At 38.9% G+C, this 16,904-nt stretch overlaps 2 protein-coding genes across 2 annotated transcripts; both read right to left on the bottom strand.

Moving 5' to 3' along the window:
- Window positions 1–2,864: 2,864 nt before the first annotated feature.
- LOC117574923 (uncharacterized) lies at window positions 2,865–7,960 on the bottom strand. The gene is made up of 2 exons (XM_052006900.1): window positions 7,858–7,960; window positions 2,865–3,334 (listed from the first exon to the last, which is right to left on the bottom strand). Exons 1-2 carry the CDS (start codon window positions 7,958–7,960, stop codon window positions 2,865–2,867), a joined length of 573 nt encoding a protein of 190 aa, XP_051862860.1.
- A 2,499-nt stretch (window positions 7,961–10,459) lies between these two features.
- On the bottom strand, window positions 10,460–12,514 carry LOC117576091 (putative uncharacterized protein DDB_G0268364). The gene is made up of 2 exons (XM_034260639.2): window positions 12,262–12,514; window positions 10,460–12,206 (listed from the first exon to the last, which is right to left on the bottom strand). Exons 1-2 carry the CDS (start codon window positions 12,385–12,387, stop codon window positions 10,782–10,784), a joined length of 1,551 nt encoding a protein of 516 aa, XP_034116530.1. The 5' UTR covers window positions 12,388–12,514; the 3' UTR covers window positions 10,460–10,781.
- Window positions 12,515–16,904: the final 4,390 nt, after the last annotated feature.

A 16,904-nucleotide genomic window follows, 5' to 3' on the forward strand; every position in this document is an offset into this window, starting at 1 on the left:
GTTCAAGAGCTCAGTTCGCCTGACACCCACCCACCTCGCTCTTGCCCCTATTTGTGGCAAGTTTTTCTTTTACTTCGTTTTTTGCGTTGTTGAGCTGCGCTCTTAATTAAGAGTGGGGTATTAAACAATTACGGTGACCAGCTTCGCAAAAGACTTTGTGCCATTTGCAGCGGCATTAATTCAATTTGTCACACTTTGCGAGTGCACACACACACACACAACTTTCTGCAGCCCCAACACACAAAATCCGCAACCCATAAGCCACAGGCCTCAGTTGAGTCTTGTTGAACCATCTCAGAGCTTCACAGCTTTACACTTTAGCCGCAAAAGTAGAGCAGCTGTCCGAGTGCCATTTTCAATTTGACTATGCCGGAAGTTACCTGCTGGCGCCAGCCTCAACACACACACACACATAACACACACTCACACACAGCTGGGACGGCACTGAAGTCATTTCCTGTGCACAGTCTGGCTGTGTCCTTTGTGCCCAGTGGTTTTAAGTGTCCCATGTGGCCAGGGCAGGGAACTAGAACTAGATTAAATTGGCATCTTTTGTTGTGAGTGTCGAAGTGACTTTGTTTCACAGCGCAAATGAGAAGAGCGAGAGAGAGTGTGGGCAAATTAAAACTTGACTCATGCGGCAGCAACTCGTATGTGTTTATGAGTAGCATGTCCTTGGAGAATGCCAGATAAATAGACAGAGAGAGCGAGAACTAAGTAAAGCAGTCTAGGTAAAGAGCTCACTTTAAAGACTGTTGTTTAATTGCTTATTTCGCACAACTTGAACTTGAATGTTAAAGACGTTTTGGTCATCCATCAAGCGCTTTAATTGATTGCCTGGCATTTTTGGGCGTCTGCACAAATCGCTGCGATTAATTAAATATTTACAAGCTCAATTGAGCGGCAATGAATGCTAATTAATTTGTTACATTACAAAACTGCTTTCTTATCTTTACGCTTCAACTGAGTTCACTTCACTTCTATCACATTGATTATCGGTTCGTCTGTCCAGAAAGTAAATGAAAATGAAAACAACCCTTTTTCGAGTTGGGGTTCACTTACTTCCTTGGTATTTCTAATTGAAAAACTTTACTTGCTGCTGCTGCAAAGTGAAATAGATGTGCAAATTGCCAAAAACTCAAATAGAAACAAATAGTTAACAAACACATGAAACAATTCAATAAATGTAACTGATACTCCTTCGTATGTGTTTTGTCAAGTTACTCGCACAAAAGATACTAATATACGGAATACTTTGCAGCCTTGTTCTTTGCATTCGAAATGCGGTTAATTTTGTTGAAACTTTCTGTAGCTCGCTTGCCAAAATGCCAAATGGCCTCGGCCCAAGTTTCTTTGCCAAGTTTACGATTGTGGTATGTGGAGTACAAAACTGGTTAATGCATTGAGTTCAGTTCGCTTCAGTTTTCGTTATCGGGGCCAACTGATCTTGTGGCAAAGTTTCCCGTTACGCATATATTCATGGCACACAACACACAGAACATTTATGATGCTTGCTGCTCACTTTCAATTTCTCGGGGCATTTTTAATTGCACGCCACGTTTCGCATATGAATTGTGGCCAGACGCACACAAACAAAAACAAGTTAATTAAACGTTTCCGCACTGGCCAGCACTACAAAACTCAAACCCAAACGCAAACGCAAAAAAAAAAGCAAAAGTTTTCTGCATGTTATCAGTACGTTGGCATCGGAGTCGCCCCAAATTCTGAATCCAGAATCCTGAATGCTGCTTTTAATTACACAGATTTGTATGCCGTATTCGGACTTTCACTTTCTTGTCTTGTATTACAGCCAGTTTTATATGTAAATTTATTATTTATTAACATTAATTATGGTGTGGTCAGTGTGCGTGGTAATTGTAGACGCTGTCATGTGCCGCATGTGGCTGGAGTTGGGGTTGTCATCAAATTTCACAGGATTTGCTTACTATGCTGATGTCAGCGCTCCAATTAACTGGCAATTGGCTTTGCCCCCTCACTCGCAACACAAAATACCACAAATAGAAGCTTGGGGAAATCTGATGACATCGTCCAAATAGGCTTGTTACTTGTATGAGTTGTTAAAGCTAGTAAGTTGAAGGTAGAAAGTATAATTTATACTTAATAAATAATAAACAATTTATTTACCAATACTGCATTTAAACATATGTTTTCATCACTATAGTTTAATCAGCGCTGAAAGGTAGGCAATACTTTTTGTACGGGAAGGATGCGCTTTATCAACGGCGCTTAAAAGTAGGCAACTTTTTTTTTTAACGCGAATTTTTAGCTTAGCTTTTCTGTTATTGTTATTTTCTTTTTGGATTGTTGTTGGTTGTTCAACATTTTATCTTAATGAATATATGTATGCAACAAAAATAATATTTGTTAGTTAAAATATTGGTGTTTTTATGATCCAAAGGTCGAAAACAACCTGTTTAAGAATGATTACAAAATATCAAGCTTAATAACAAATATTGCTTTTTAAATTGCTGTATTTTTTCATTATTATATCTGCATCTCAGATAGTACTGGAACTTTATTTGAATTAATTTGTTTTCTGTTTTATATTTTAAATATAATTTTTCCTTTTTTTTGTATTTATCAAATAAGTTTGATGCGATTTATCTTATCGAATAAATAGATTAACAACAGGCGCGGCCCATGGGGTAATTCGTTTATTATCAATTTTGAAAATTAATTTATAGACTGTGTTGGCTGAACAAAAAATCATCTGATAAATATAATCAGACAACACAGACAAATAAAAGCGTAATTAAAATGCTAGACATTGTGGCAGGCTTATCTTAGTAATGCCGTGAACTGTGTATTGGGCAGCGACAAAAGATTGTGTGAGTAAAATATTTTTAAAGCGTATATGTCTTGCAGCCGCTCACTTTGCGCCACATCTCCCAATCGAAGCAGCCCGAATATTCATCGTTCTCGGCGAACTTTTTACCATCGGGACATGGGTACAATTCGGGCTTAGCATCAACAGATTCACAAACATAGAAACCAGTTAGAGTGTTGCTGCGTAGCATCCTCCACAGATTGTTGGCGGTGCAGACAGGAGGCTGAAGATGGACATCAATGCACTGGGGATCCATTAAGGCAGCAGGAATGCAACCAGCTACTGTGCTATTGCTCACGTAGTAAAAATTGGGACTGCAGGTGATGGTGTAAGTCACATTGCTTGCACAGAGATGAAACTCATTGAGTGCGGGTGAGCCCCAAGTGTCTGTTTGGCTGACACAAGGCGGCGCAACAGTTTGATCCTCATCTACAAAACGACAGGCCGCCTGATGAAGGGCCAAGAGACCGAGGAATATCCAGAATGCTGCAAGTAGAACACACGCATTTTAATATAAATATTGTAATTTTTATTGACGGAGAAATTCGGTATTAGTTTGTTCACTTTGAATTATCTTTTGTCTGATTCTATAAGAATGCATTACAGTTTATATTGGATATTACTATATTTCTTGCCCCAAGAATGCATAACAAAAATTAACGCACAATTGCAAAAAATCTCAAATTTATTGAAGACTTATTTTATGTATCTGATAAAACCGAATAAAATGTAATCACTTTTCACTTCTGCTTTACCTTTTTGCATGTTCTTTTACTACACTTCAGATGTTTCGCGTCCGACACTTGAAGCAATACTTGATGATTTTTCAGTCAACCAATCTACATTTATAACATTTATTGGCGTTGCCATCTGGTGTCTTATCTACAACTCACTTATTAAGTAGCCTTGTCTATGGTCATTATCTATATATTTCTTGTTTATTATTTATTCTTCGATTTTTTGAGAGTTATCATATCAAGAGGCTTGATAGATTTCAAAGAAAGATATGAGTAGATTTGATGAGCGCTGTGAAATCGTCAGCATCATTATCGTATCATTCTTATCATTATCAAAAGCAGTGCACTATGGGGAATGGAGGAATCTTTTGTGCCAAAAACCATTTTTTATAGTTGGTAACTAACTTTTCACTTTATATTTATAAGTGAAACTCATTAAATGAATTATTTTTGATATTAGTTAAAAGCACCAGAGCAGCTTGAGTTGGCGTGATATTTCTTGTTAGTTTAAGATGTAAAAATCACTCTTGAATTGAATAATAATATTGTGAATGTTAAGTAGCTTATGAAGTTAGTAGTTGAATAAGCAAAAAGTGATTTAAAATTAGTGAAACTATTGTGTGCTGTTGAGTATTTAAATCCTTTTTCAAGAATTGAAACTATAATACATTATTATTTATTTATTATGCTTTTAAAAATGATCATACAATGATTATAATTAACGTGTACTAACCTAACCTTCTATTTAGAAGTAATTAAAAGGAATACATAGCCTCAAAGATGATAATGCATAGCATTAGCTTGGCTCAGAGCGAATTACTCGTCTTCTATTCAATTGGCATTTAACAGTTTTACATGCAATTAACACTTAAAGCCAATTGGCACACACACACGATGGCAAACTATTCTCGTGTGTGTGTGTTTGTGTTTAGCTAAACTCAACACTTGTCGTAGTACGTGTTAATAAAACTAATTTTATTAGCTAACTGGTGTAAGTAGCGGTTTCCACACGTTGTTTGTCTGCACAGTCACTCTACAGTCTGTACATAGAGTGTGAATAGTGTGTGTTGTGTGTGTATGTGTGTGTATAGTGTAGTGTGTGCTGCCTAAAACAACAAAACAGAGCACACGTTTGGCATTAATTTAATCCTTCCGCAAAATAAAGTGATACCGCCAGCCACTAACAAGGCAAACACATTAAATATTTATGCATACATCAGCAAACACACACACAGATACACACACACTCATAGAGACTGTCGCGAGAGGCATATTTACATATGTGTGAGGCTTTTAATTGCTGTCTTCAAAGGCTGAGGTAAGAATAATTGCAGGATTGGGTATAATGTGTCAGCGAGAGCTTGTTGTTGAGTGCGAGCTGCAAGTTGATTACATCAAAAGGCGGCAGATGAAGACAAAGGCACAGGAGACAGCAGACAGCAGACTGGATATTCTGACTGAAATTCCGTATGGAGGCATTCACACTTTGAAGTGTCAACAGAGGCAATAAGATGAGTAAAAGGAAACGCAGCAGTAGCAGCCACGTTATCCATCAAGACATCTTTCACTTTTGTCAGCGAAACAACAATGGGCCTCTTAATTACGTGTGTGGTTGCCTTTCGCTTTATCTCTCTTTTTCTCTGAGTTTTATTGAGTGTGTGTGTTGCTTTGTGGTGTGCGAGTGCTTGTCTAGGGCGACAACAGTCTGATGTTTGCCTGACACTTTTGCTTTGGCCGCGACACTTGTTGGCCAACTTTTTTTTTCATCTAGCGCCTTTTTGCCACTGTCACTGCCTTTGACTTGACTTTTTGATGCCATAATTAGAACACACACTCTCAGCGTATTCGAGCATATTGCTAAAGTGTTGCCGCTGCCCTGCAGGCCAACAGACCAACAGGATGTTAATTTCAATTTAAATGCTGGCCATCTTTTGGCCAGTTCTGTGCTCAATTGTCACACACACGACGTCCTTAGCTGCAAGCGCTTTTTTCGGCCACTCTTTGTTGCCACTCACAGTTGCCATTTCGATAGTCTCTCTCTCTGATATTATTGCCAGCAGATGTCTCAAGTCCAGTTCGTTTTGGCCAAAAGATGTCCAGCCAGGCTGCTGAACTGTAAACTGCCCTTGGCTATTTCTTGGCTTTTACTTTGCCTGCTGACCTTTGGCCGCAAAAGTCAGCTGAAACTCGTGCTTGCAACAACAGCATTTCCTGCCACTGACTTTAATTAGATTCTCGCCTCTCTCGCTCTAGCTAGAGAGCTTTACTTCTATTCAGTGGCCAAGGGGCATAAGGAATAGTTTTATAAGTTTTAAATGAATACATTTTATTTATTTAAGCAGAAGTAGTTTATTAATTAAGGAATAGAATTTTAAATGAATTTTAAATTTACATTTTTTGTGAGTTGTATTGAATCAAAGCGTAAAAAAGTTTAGTTTGTGTTGTTTTCTTTGATTAAATCAATTTGTATTTCAATATTTATCAGTCGACTATTCTTTTTTTATTTTTCTAGATATGTATATCAAATGAAATAATTTTATTTACTTTCCATGAAAGTTAAGTAGCTACAGCGAGAAAATTTTTTTTTTAAAAAGTGGAATAAAATTTAAAGTATGACAACTTTCCTATCTTAATAGAAGTAATATTAAAATCTTTAATCTCCAATTTGTTCTTTTAAAAAGTTATGTTCACATTGTAAATGAAAATACTTCTGTATAAGTTTAGAAAATATAAGAAAATTATTATAATAAATTGCTATGACTCAACAGAATTATATAATTACAGGTATTCATATAACATTTTTAACAAATTTTTCAATATTGCTGTCTAACTTTAAAATAAAAGTAATTGATTTAAATTGCCATAAAGCAAAAGGTGTGAGAAATATGTAAATTTTGAAAAGTAAATATATGTATAGATGAAATGGCAACCGAGACCACAAGCAAAATATTTTCGATCAGCGTCTTTTGCTACTCATTTGGCTAATTAAAATGGCATGAACAAACAAGTTCGTACATGCGGCGAATTGTGAGTTATCGGCTGAGAATAGAGATGGAGATACTACCGTTTGTCTACTCAAGCTATAGAGAGAGAGGGAGAAAGATAGAGAGAGCTGTCGAGCTGCTCGGTAAACTCATAATTCATATATCGAAGAGGGCAAAGCTTGAATGAACGCCGGAAATCACGTAGCAGCGTAAAAGTTGCCACGTTGCGTGTTGGATTTTAGCGTTATTGTCTTTTAAGCTAAGACAGAGTAGAAAGTAGAATGTAGAGAGTCGAGAGTAGAGAGCAGAGAGTGTGTGTATCAGTTTGCCCTGCTCAACCACAACAGCTAATTAACGTTAATTTATTAAATCAGTGTGCAAGTAAAGAGAGGGAGAGAGAAAGTGAGTGCTGCCAGTGCCAAAGATAAAAGTTTCACACGACTTACGCTGCTTACACCAAAGACCAAGACTGAGGCTCAAGCTTAAGGCTTCAGCTGCTGCTGCTGGTTGTGGGGTTTTTTCCTTAGCTGGAAAAGCATGAAAACCACACGCAGCAATTATTAATTCAATTATTTTAGCGCAAACAGCACCTAAGATGGCAGCAGCAGCAGTCGAAGTAGCAGCAGCAGAAGGACCTCAAGCAAAGACATAAATGACTTGGTCTTATTTCAAGTGCTGTGCAAAAATTGTGGCTGTCTTTGAGTGTGCTGCTGAAATAGAGTAGCACAAACACAATTAAGACAAGGAAAGTGGAAAGGAACGGCAAAGAAAAGAAAGAGCATAGTAAAGCAGGCATTGCGAATGCTGATGCGAAGCGTAAATAAAGTGGAAAATTTAATTAGCAAACTCGCCAGGAGACAGCAGCAGCAGCAGCAGTGGGAAATCTCTATGAGTGTGCAAAAATTACAAGTTTTATATGTTATATAGAGGGAGGAAAAGAAAGAGCAACTGTTGCCACCTGGTCATGGCGACTTGTTGGCGGACATGCAAATTAATAACAGCTTCCGTTTCCGGTCAAAAATTTTGTGCGGTGTCATGTTGTAAATTACAGCGAACGGCGAGCGATGATAATGATAATAATAATAACGATAATAAGCACGAAAAATGTTCAGTCGCAAGCCAAACACATCCGCAACGACAAAACGTGTTCGTAACAACTTCCGCTCCCCTCTTCTCTCATTCGACAAATGTCCAAAAACTTGACTGCTAACAAAAAAGTAGGTAAAATGTAAAAGTTTTGCAACTTAAAGTCACCTGCGCTGGTTCCCAAAATAGCAATAGAAACAACCCCTGGCCAGAGGCAAGGAGATGGAGATGGAGAGGAAGTCGAAGACGTCGCCCTTTTGTTTCAATTCACGGCAATTGCAACTGAGCAGCAGCTCATCAGGCATCAGGTATAATTTGGCCAGGGACTATTTCATTTTACGGCCAAAGTGGCACATTTGCATAAAGTTTTATTTTCTTTGACCCGCACTTGGGGAATTTTGCCATTGCGTCGCCAATTTCCATTTCCATTGCTCTCTCTGTGTGTGTGTTTCGTTTGCATTTTGTTACTTTGTCTCCCAACCATGTCGCCGGTCTAGGAAGTGATTTCTATTGCCTTTTCTTCCCCGTCTCCTGTCGCATTTCTTTTATTTTACTTTGTCTTCAATTTGCTGCTGCAGCAGCGATTGAAATTCAATATCAACTGGTCGGCGACTTAAAGCTGTCTTTGCCTTGCTTTTCATAATGCTCTGCATGCTAATACTCTAACAAATGTTTGCACACGTCACACATCAAACTCAATCGAATCGTATCGCATCGAATTGAATCACATACAATCCCCACACGACACACGCAACGATTGCCAATAAAAGGTAATTTTAAAATCAAACACTCGCCGAAAAATGCAGAGAGAGAGCAAAAGAGAACGAATGGGAAGTCGTCTCCGTGCAAATCCTTTCAATTGCTGCAATTTACAGGATAAATAGGATCAAAATCGAATTTAAACGGCAAACAAATTTTTCGTGATTTTGATTTTGTTGACAGAACTTTTCACTTATGTTGCAAAATAAGCAGATTATGTGACGACGATGTGGAGAATGTTTTCCCGCTGAGCTGGATAAGCTATCAAGGGTTGTCTGTGCTCCTTTTCTCCTACTCCTTTCCCTTTCCCCCTTCCTTATTGAACACCTTCAGCCCACAAGCAAGCAAACATGAGAAAAGCATCCAAACTCCATTTGCATACATGTATGTGGGAAAGCGATTCGCGCTTTTTGAAGCAGTTCTTCAAATATTTTAATTAAATTTGCAGTTTCAATTTTCGCACTTGAACGAATACGAACATAAAACTATCATATGGTATCTCTTCTACCTACTCAATGCCAAGTTGATTTTATTTATTTTTGTGTAGCTGCCGAGCAAGTTTGCAATGGAAACTTTTAGCAAAAAGGCAAGCAAAACTTCTTGGGCGCTAACTTTCGACACGAGTCCTTGGCTCAGCTCCTTTGGGGGGCAGCTCCACTGGTAGCATAAACAAGATTAATTTCACATGTGTATGGAACGGTTGAATGGGGGAGAAAGACTCAGTCTGAGACTGAGAGAGGGTGCTTCACTTATTACTTTGATTATGTTTATTTTAGTCATGAAATCCTAATGCCAGTTTCATGTGCACTTCATTTAATAAACTCGCACTCTTCGGCTCCTCTCACTCCAAAACTTCGCTCAAGCAAATTGTGTAGACGAAGCGCGAAATTATTATTTCCACTGAATTTTTGCCTGCGGTTGTTCTTCTTACAAGTTTTGTGTGATTAACCAAGTGAAAAAACATGAGATTAGACAAAACTATGTGGCACTTGATTAGCGACTTTGTAGATCTGAGTTCTTTGAATGCCACGAGGTGAGAGAGAGCTATTTAGTTCTTTTAGTGATTGTGAATGAGTTCTTGGAAATGAGTTTCTATTCCTACTTATTTTCAATGATAAAGAGATATGGGTATTATATATAGGAAACTCTTAAAATTCTTGTAATGTATCACCTTTACCTTGCTTTGCTAATTTATTGTTTAGTGAGATCTATAAAAACATAAATTATTTTCTTATTTCTTACAATTCAACCTCTGGACAAATTGTTTAAAACATTGTTATATTGAGCGTTAATTACTTTCAGTTAATCCCTATTTGAAGTTTATAAACAGTTTGTGAAATCTGAAAAATCTTTCAGATTGAAATATTCTCTTACTATTCGAGCAACAACTCTTCTCTTGGGTGTCCTCATTCAATTAAGAATATAATCCTTATTTACTAATATAATTTAATGTTTCTATTAACAGCTAAAGCTTCTCTCATTACTCATACATGTTTCTCCTCCCAACTTTAGTCTAGACAACTCAGCATAATTATGCACATTCATAATTGTAATTCGTGCGATTAATTCAAGCATAAAAATACGTTCTCACAATTTGAATATTAAGTGAATCCCTTTTTGCGATTAATGTCCACAATTGGGCTGATCACAATCGGGCCGCACGCAAAATTCAAATGGCCGCAACAATCTACAAATGCATCTGCCAATTTGCCGTAAGTTGGCGTGGCTCCAATAGCCAACAGCAATGGCAGCAGCAACCACATGAGGCAGCAGTCGGCAGTCGACTTAAGTGCTTTTAATTATGTCCACGTTCACTTTAAACCCAATATCGCAAGTTTCCGAAATGCGCAAATCACAGCCGTGTCTGCCACGCCACACGCAGCGAGGCAGCGTGGCAGCAACCACCTCGCTTCTTTTGCCCCCGCCACCAGCAACCGGCGCTTTGGGGCGGGCAATTAACGAGAGCTGGGTGGGAGAGAACGATGCTGCTGCTGCGAGCGATGCTGCTTTAAATAAACCATAACAATTTATGAAATTTTAATTTTTTACACTTAATAACACGCCGAGTTGTGCTCGAGAAGAAGCTGGCGCAAAAATATATAGAGACATCAATGTGAGTTGCCAGCGCAGGTGAAGGAAGGCAGGCAGCAAGAAGGCAACAGGCAACAGGCAGCAGACACTTGCAACTTGTGTGGCACGGCAGCAGACGCTGCACGTTGAGCATAATTAGAAACGGGAGAGCGAGAGCAAAAAGGAGACTTGATCTAAATTTAAACTTTTTGCTAGCACTGCGATTAATCGCACTTATGATGTGTGAATTAATGTTTTTCTGTTTTTGTGCAGTGATGACTTCTTTAAGTCCCATATTTATTTATCAAGCACATCGTCTTCCAATTCAACGCGACTTTGCGGCAACGAAGTGATCGAACTGCAATCGGAATCTGGCTCAGGCTGCTCCAACTTGTCGTAGGTGTAAGTGCTCATGTCGGAGACCATTTGATCCATGAGCAGCTGTTGCTGCGATTGAAACTCTTGTTGCATGCGCTGCTGTTCTTCTGCCTGCTGTGACATCAGCTGATGGAATCGTTGACGTTGCTGTTGCTCCATCTCATCGAGCAGTTTGCGCTTCACTAGCTCCGAGTTGTTGTTGCCTTGACTCGATTGCTGCTGCTGCTGTTGATTTGTGGCCGCTTTCTTTAGCGCTGCCTCACGCTTGAGTGTGGCACGTGGATCGTAGCTGAGACGCCGCTGTGTGCTGCTCATGCCATCAGCATTCGCATGCGATGAGGCATGTGCCGCACACTTGTGTACTATGCTGCTTGCCACAACACTCTTCGGCCTGCCGCTTTTTGAGCTGCTTAATTTCGCAACCTTCGACTTTAGCTTGTGATCAGCCAGTGTTTGCTGATCTTCTGTCGCCATGCGTTGCTTGATTTGCATTTTGCTCATTGGGGGATCATCTGGTTTCGGCACAAGTGGCAAATTCATGTTGCCACTGGGAGAAATAGGCGCAGCGCAATCTGTTGGATGGCAACTCTCGCTGTAGGGATAAGAGTGATAACGTTTCCACAGCTGCGGATGCAGACGTTCCTGTCGAGGCTGCGAACAAGTTTCCGAAAAAGATTTCTCTATTTTGCACGCGATCAGCGGTATGGTGGGAAAGCGACGTAGTTCACGTTGCGTATGCGTAATGTGCTGCTTCAACCGCTGTGTGATATTCAAGAGCGTCTTCATAGAAGAGACTTCTTTGTTGTTGTCTTTAATTGTCGCTTCCATGACAACTTCCTGAATAACCTTTTTCTCTTCTACGATTTCTTCTTTTACTTCTTCAATCCCTTTTTCTGTCTCAGCTTCCGTTTGCGCCTCGATCTCTGCCGTTGATAGCGCAAACTCTGCCGCCTGCTGCTTGATCACAGCTCTTTGCTGCTTCATCTCTAAACACTGCTCTAGTAGCAGCTGCCACTGCATAGCTTGTGGCTTCTTTAGATCAGTGTGCTTCACAAATTTCATAATTGCATTGCGACTGTTATCAAAGATCAAAGGTTCACTTCTTTGCAGCGTTTGCTTCAAGCGTCCCATGATGATCAATGGCTGCGCTCTCAGTTGGGAATCCAGCTCCGGTAAAGGATCTGTATTGGTGCTGGCATCCACAAGCTGACGGCAGCCAGTGCGCATCCTAAGGGTAGAATATTTGCTTTGATTCGCACTTCTATCTCCATCACACAGTTGTCCCTCAATTTGCTTGGCAGCTTCGCGATGCTTTTGCATCTCCAGGCGACGCTCGGGCGTCATCTAAAAAAATAGTAAATAACTTAAATGAAAATATAAGCTAATTCTTTTAACTTACTAGCGGCGGCATTATGGGATTGCCATTAATGGAATACACCGAGCGAAAGTTTGCGCTGTTCTCTAGCTCATCAGCTTTGGCATTTTGCTCCTCGAGCTGTTTGGTCAATTGTTGCATAAGATCCATAATTGTGCAATAATCAACTGCATGTAGTATTTACGATTTACACTTTTATTTTTTTATACAATTTTATTTTGTTAGCAAGCAACAATTAAGAATAAACGAAACGACTTTGACAGTTGACAGCGGAGTAGAAGGCAATGCCAAAGTCTGCCGACTGACAAATGTGAAATGTGTTTGCCGAAGCATGAAGCACAAAAGCAAGCAACGTGCAACAGTAACACAAATAAAGTCCACTCCATTACCGGCATGTCCTTTGAGACGAAGTAGACGAAGTAAACTTGTGTGCACTTCCGACCCCAACAAAACACAAAAAAGGACTACGAATATGTCGGAAATTTTTGGTACTAGGTGTGATTTGTTTTTTAAAATTTGGCAGCGAGACTTGCAAGAAAAATGAAAAGCAAACAAAATGGCAAATGCGCAACGGTGTACAAGGAAATGGAAAGTGGAGGGCAAAAAGGTCTGTCCGCTTGACGTTGGCCAATTTGTCGCATTGTCCACCCGCCTGCAAACAGTTCGAGTTTGAGTTCGGAGTTTGGTATATTTGTGTTTTGGCAATGAAGTCACGTAGCATTTCACTTGCATATTTGTCCAATGACATGCGACAATTTTCCACTAAATTTGGCTTGTCAAACATATTTGCTATGGGGCGTTATTCTTCTTTTTCTTTTTGTGGCGTCGCATATAAAACAAATTCAAATTAATACATTAACAACTCAAGATAAACGAGCGCAGCAAACAGCCGTGGAAGGAAGGGGAAGGTAGACTGAGTGAGGGGAGGAATGTCAGGTAATAAACGTTACTCAGCTCCATTGTCGTTAAGTCGTTGCGTGCCAAAGTCGAGAAAAGTTTTGCGCCTTGGCAATTTGCTTGAAGTGGCAATTCGGGAGCGTGCCAAGTGCCTTGATAACAGTTACAGTAACTGCTACTCGCAGTTACCTCACACTCCGCACTTGGCCCCCTCTCAGGTGGCTGCGACCACAAAAGGTATTGCGTTGTCTACGAAATTAGTCGAGTGCCGTTGCGTGCGTCTGACGAGCAGGAAAACTGTTGAATCGAGACAGCGAGAGGAGCGAACTGTTTAATGGCAAAAGAAGCAGATGAACTGGTATCAGAATAATGTTGAATGACGAGAAAGGCAGATGAACTCAAATCAGTGTACGTGAGCTACTTGAGATTATCTAAAGGTGTAAGTATGCTGCCGAATATAATAGACATCGCAGGTATGCAGACTTGGTTTTACATTGAGTTGGCAACTTTAATAAAGCTGCTACATTGTATGGCTGCCATTAAGCTAAGCAGCTTTAAGTAAGCTTATAGAATGAATTTCTGCTTCTTTATTATAATCCTAATATTTACTTTGATTGTGTCAAATATGTATGTATGTTTGAATATATTTGAAATCATATAGTACAATAATCAGTTAAAGGAAAACAAATAAAAAATATATAATTATATTTATTATTAAAGAGTTTAATACATTATTTAGTCTTTACAATGATGATAAGGGGCAAATTTGACATTAAGATATAGCATAAGATCTTTACCTTCATATTTTTTAATAATATTACTTTTTTTACAATATTTCAGCACATTTCTAAATTTTACTTAAATCTTCTATCAGACTTTCTGTCGAAGAAATGTTATTACTATCTTTTTATTTTGCTCAAATCATTGTATTAAGAATATTGATATATTTAAGTTATTTATGTTTGTTCTCTTTAATAAAATTTTCTTATGATTTTTTTAGTTGCTTCGCTTTAGCTACTGAAACTGTAAAATTTTAACTATATAAATTAATGATTAAACTTGCTAAACCTATAAATTAAATTTCCCACAGGAATTTCAATTAGTCTTTCTTCTTTTTTACCTATTGAATTGCAGCCATTTAAGCTCTTCCTTTCCAGCTGGCCTTGTTTAAGCCTGACCATTAGCATTGACTGTGCTGCATAGTAGTGGCAAGTATTGTCAGGCTAGACGCTCGGTTACAGTTCATAAATTCACGGGAATTATGAGCCGTGACGTCGCAACGTTCGCTAAACGGAAGTGTGGCCATTGCAACCGCAACGTCCCGCAACCGTGGCACGTACCTTTGTCTACCTCTGTGGCACAGTGAATAGCAGTTAGCCAAACAGGTAATAACGGTTGCACGATTGGTTAGCCTGACAGTTTTTTGAATTTATAACGAGCTAAAATTGGGCAATGGTAATGTCAGTGCTCAGTCATGGCATGCCAGACATTTCCTCTTTATTTCCTCCTCTTCGATTGTGTTGGCTGTATCATTTTTCGTGTTATTACAGCTGCAGGAGGAGAGCTGAAGGTTGTAAGGTGATGGCTGACTGGAGAGGCGACCACACAACAAGTTGCCGTCATAAATTCGCTTTTTGTATTTGCCTAAAGGTCGCCTCATTTCTTTTTGTCTACCGCATGGCATTTTATGACAATTCAAAGATATTGTTGCCTGCATATCCTGTAAGGAAAGAGTGATAAAATTGGGTAGCTTAAATTTATAATAATAAATATATACAATTGGGAAATTTCGAAGAATTGTTTAGCTAACTTTTCTCCCTTGTCTTCAATGAAAGTATTTAAGTTTGTTATTGCTTTGATTATTATATTTTACTTTAATTACACATTAATTTATTTTCTTTATTTTTTCTTCAGTGGTAAATACTAAAAAAGATTTCATTGTATTAGTTTAACTATTACTAACTATGAAACATTTTAAAATAAATTCATTTAGAATCATTCCGTAATAAATTAAGTTAAATATTTTTATGTTTTTTTTTTTCAAGTTTATTGCCAATTTATTCGTTTAAATTTCTCATAAAATATATGTACACAATATTTTTTCGTCTATCATTCTTAGCCTGCAGCTGCTTCGTACTTATTGTTGCTGCTGGCTGTCATAATTTTATGCCGCAGACAATATCGTCATTTTATGGTCGCTAGGAAATCGATGAAAGTTTTACGATTCGCATTCTCAAAACGCAAACGCAATCGCATTGATTTTTGCTCGAGGCCAAGCAAACAGAATTTTGAAGTTTGCTGTTTAAGTTGAAATTGAAGTTCAGCAATCGCTTTAATTGAGTTGCTGCTGACGTTGTTGCCGCTGTTGCTGCTGCTCATGCATATGCAAGACTCAATTAAAAGTGCGCCAAGAAAAACTGTAGACAAACAAACAAAACAGAAGACAAGCGATGCCAAAAGCGAAGCCAAGTCAGGCCAAGACAAGACACAACGAAGGTAGCAGACCTGGCAGCCCTTTGGCCCCTGATGAGATGGGCCAAGAAGTTGGCAGAAGCAAGCGTCTGCAAGTGACTCGACTGCGTTGTCTGCTCGGTGGCGTTTTGTTGACATTTCGCGGTATGGAAAAAATTAAATTAAAATGCAAATTAGACAGCCGAGTCGACTGTGTGTTTATGTGTGTGTGTGTGTGTGGAGTGGCGTTTGGGTATTTTGGGATGCATTCGCCGCTTACCAACAAAGTGACAAATTGCTGTAAACAACAAACGAAAAAATGTTTCTGTTGGTTGCGCATACGCCCGGTGGGACGACGTCCTCTCCTGGCTGTCACCTACTGTACTGTAAAGATTTACTTACCTATGGCAAGTATGTTTGCTCCCAAGGCTGTCCTTGTCTAGGCTCGACTTAGGGCCAAGATGAATGTTTCTTATTTTTGCTGCCGCCTGTCTTGTCTGTGGCTTCTTGCTTGCTTGCGGTAAATTATGTAAAGTAGTTACGTAATGCGCTTGTTACAATAATTTAATCTTGTAATCTGTTTCTCTTACGGTTTCTGTCGCTGTCTCTCTGCGTTCTCTGTGCGCTGGCAAGTGCCATAAATAATTCAGCCACATCGAAGACACTCTGTGTTGCATCTTCTTAAAATAAAAAAAACTGTTATAGGAGCAACTCCTTCTGCTTTAAGATGCTCTGCTGTGGGCGTTTGCGCCTTGAGCACTTTTGCATTTTTAATTTCAAGGTAAACAAACGCAAACAACTTTGCCAGAGCCAAAAACAGAATTCTAATGAGCTGTCTCAAGGTAAACTCCCTTATGTCTCCCAGCTCGCAATCCATTCAAATTGACATTTCAGAACAGCGCACGTTAATTCAATTTCTGAGCTCAAAGAAAAATAAAACCAGTGAAAAGTTTTTAATGCGCGGCCAAAAAGATAAACCAACCCATTGACGACGGGGGATGGCGCAATGGCAAATGAAAATATTATTTGTGGTACGTAATTAGTTGGCAGCCTGAACTTGTAGCTTAAAGACTGAGATGATGATGAGCTAAAAGCTTCTTAAAGATAATTGGCTAGCGCATTAAAAGTGATACAAAATATCAGTGCTCAAAAGGTAAATTTTTAAATATATTTTAAATTTATGTAACTGAAAAAGTCTTTTACTTTTAGAAACAAACCCTTTAAAAATATATTTTAAATTTCCAGTACTGAAAAAGTATTTTTCTTGCATCTGTAGTTCTTGAAAGCTGCTTAAATTTCACCTTAACTCTTCTTAGCGA

This window comes from Drosophila albomicans, chromosome 2R (assembly GCF_009650485.2).
Source record: "Drosophila albomicans strain 15112-1751.03 chromosome 2R, ASM965048v2, whole genome shotgun sequence".
NCBI classification, from domain to species: Eukaryota; Metazoa; Arthropoda; class Insecta; order Diptera; family Drosophilidae; genus Drosophila; species Drosophila albomicans.

Coding starts and splice junctions, on each gene's coding strand:
- LOC117574923 (XM_052006900.1), bottom strand. CDS start 7,960: ATGCCTGATGAGCTGCTGCTCAGTTGCAATTGCCGTGAATTGAAACAA. Junction 3,335..7,857: donor CTCCTTGCCTCTGGCCAGGG/GTTGTTTCTATT, acceptor TTCTACTTGCAG/CATTCTGGATATTCCTCGGT.
- LOC117576091 (XM_034260639.2), bottom strand. CDS start 12,387: ATGGATCTTATGCAACAATTGACCAAACAGCTCGAGGAGCAAAATGCC. Junction 12,207..12,261: donor ATCCCATAATGCCGCCGCTA/GTAAGTTAAAAG, acceptor CTATTTTTTTAG/ATGACGCCCGAGCGTCGCCT.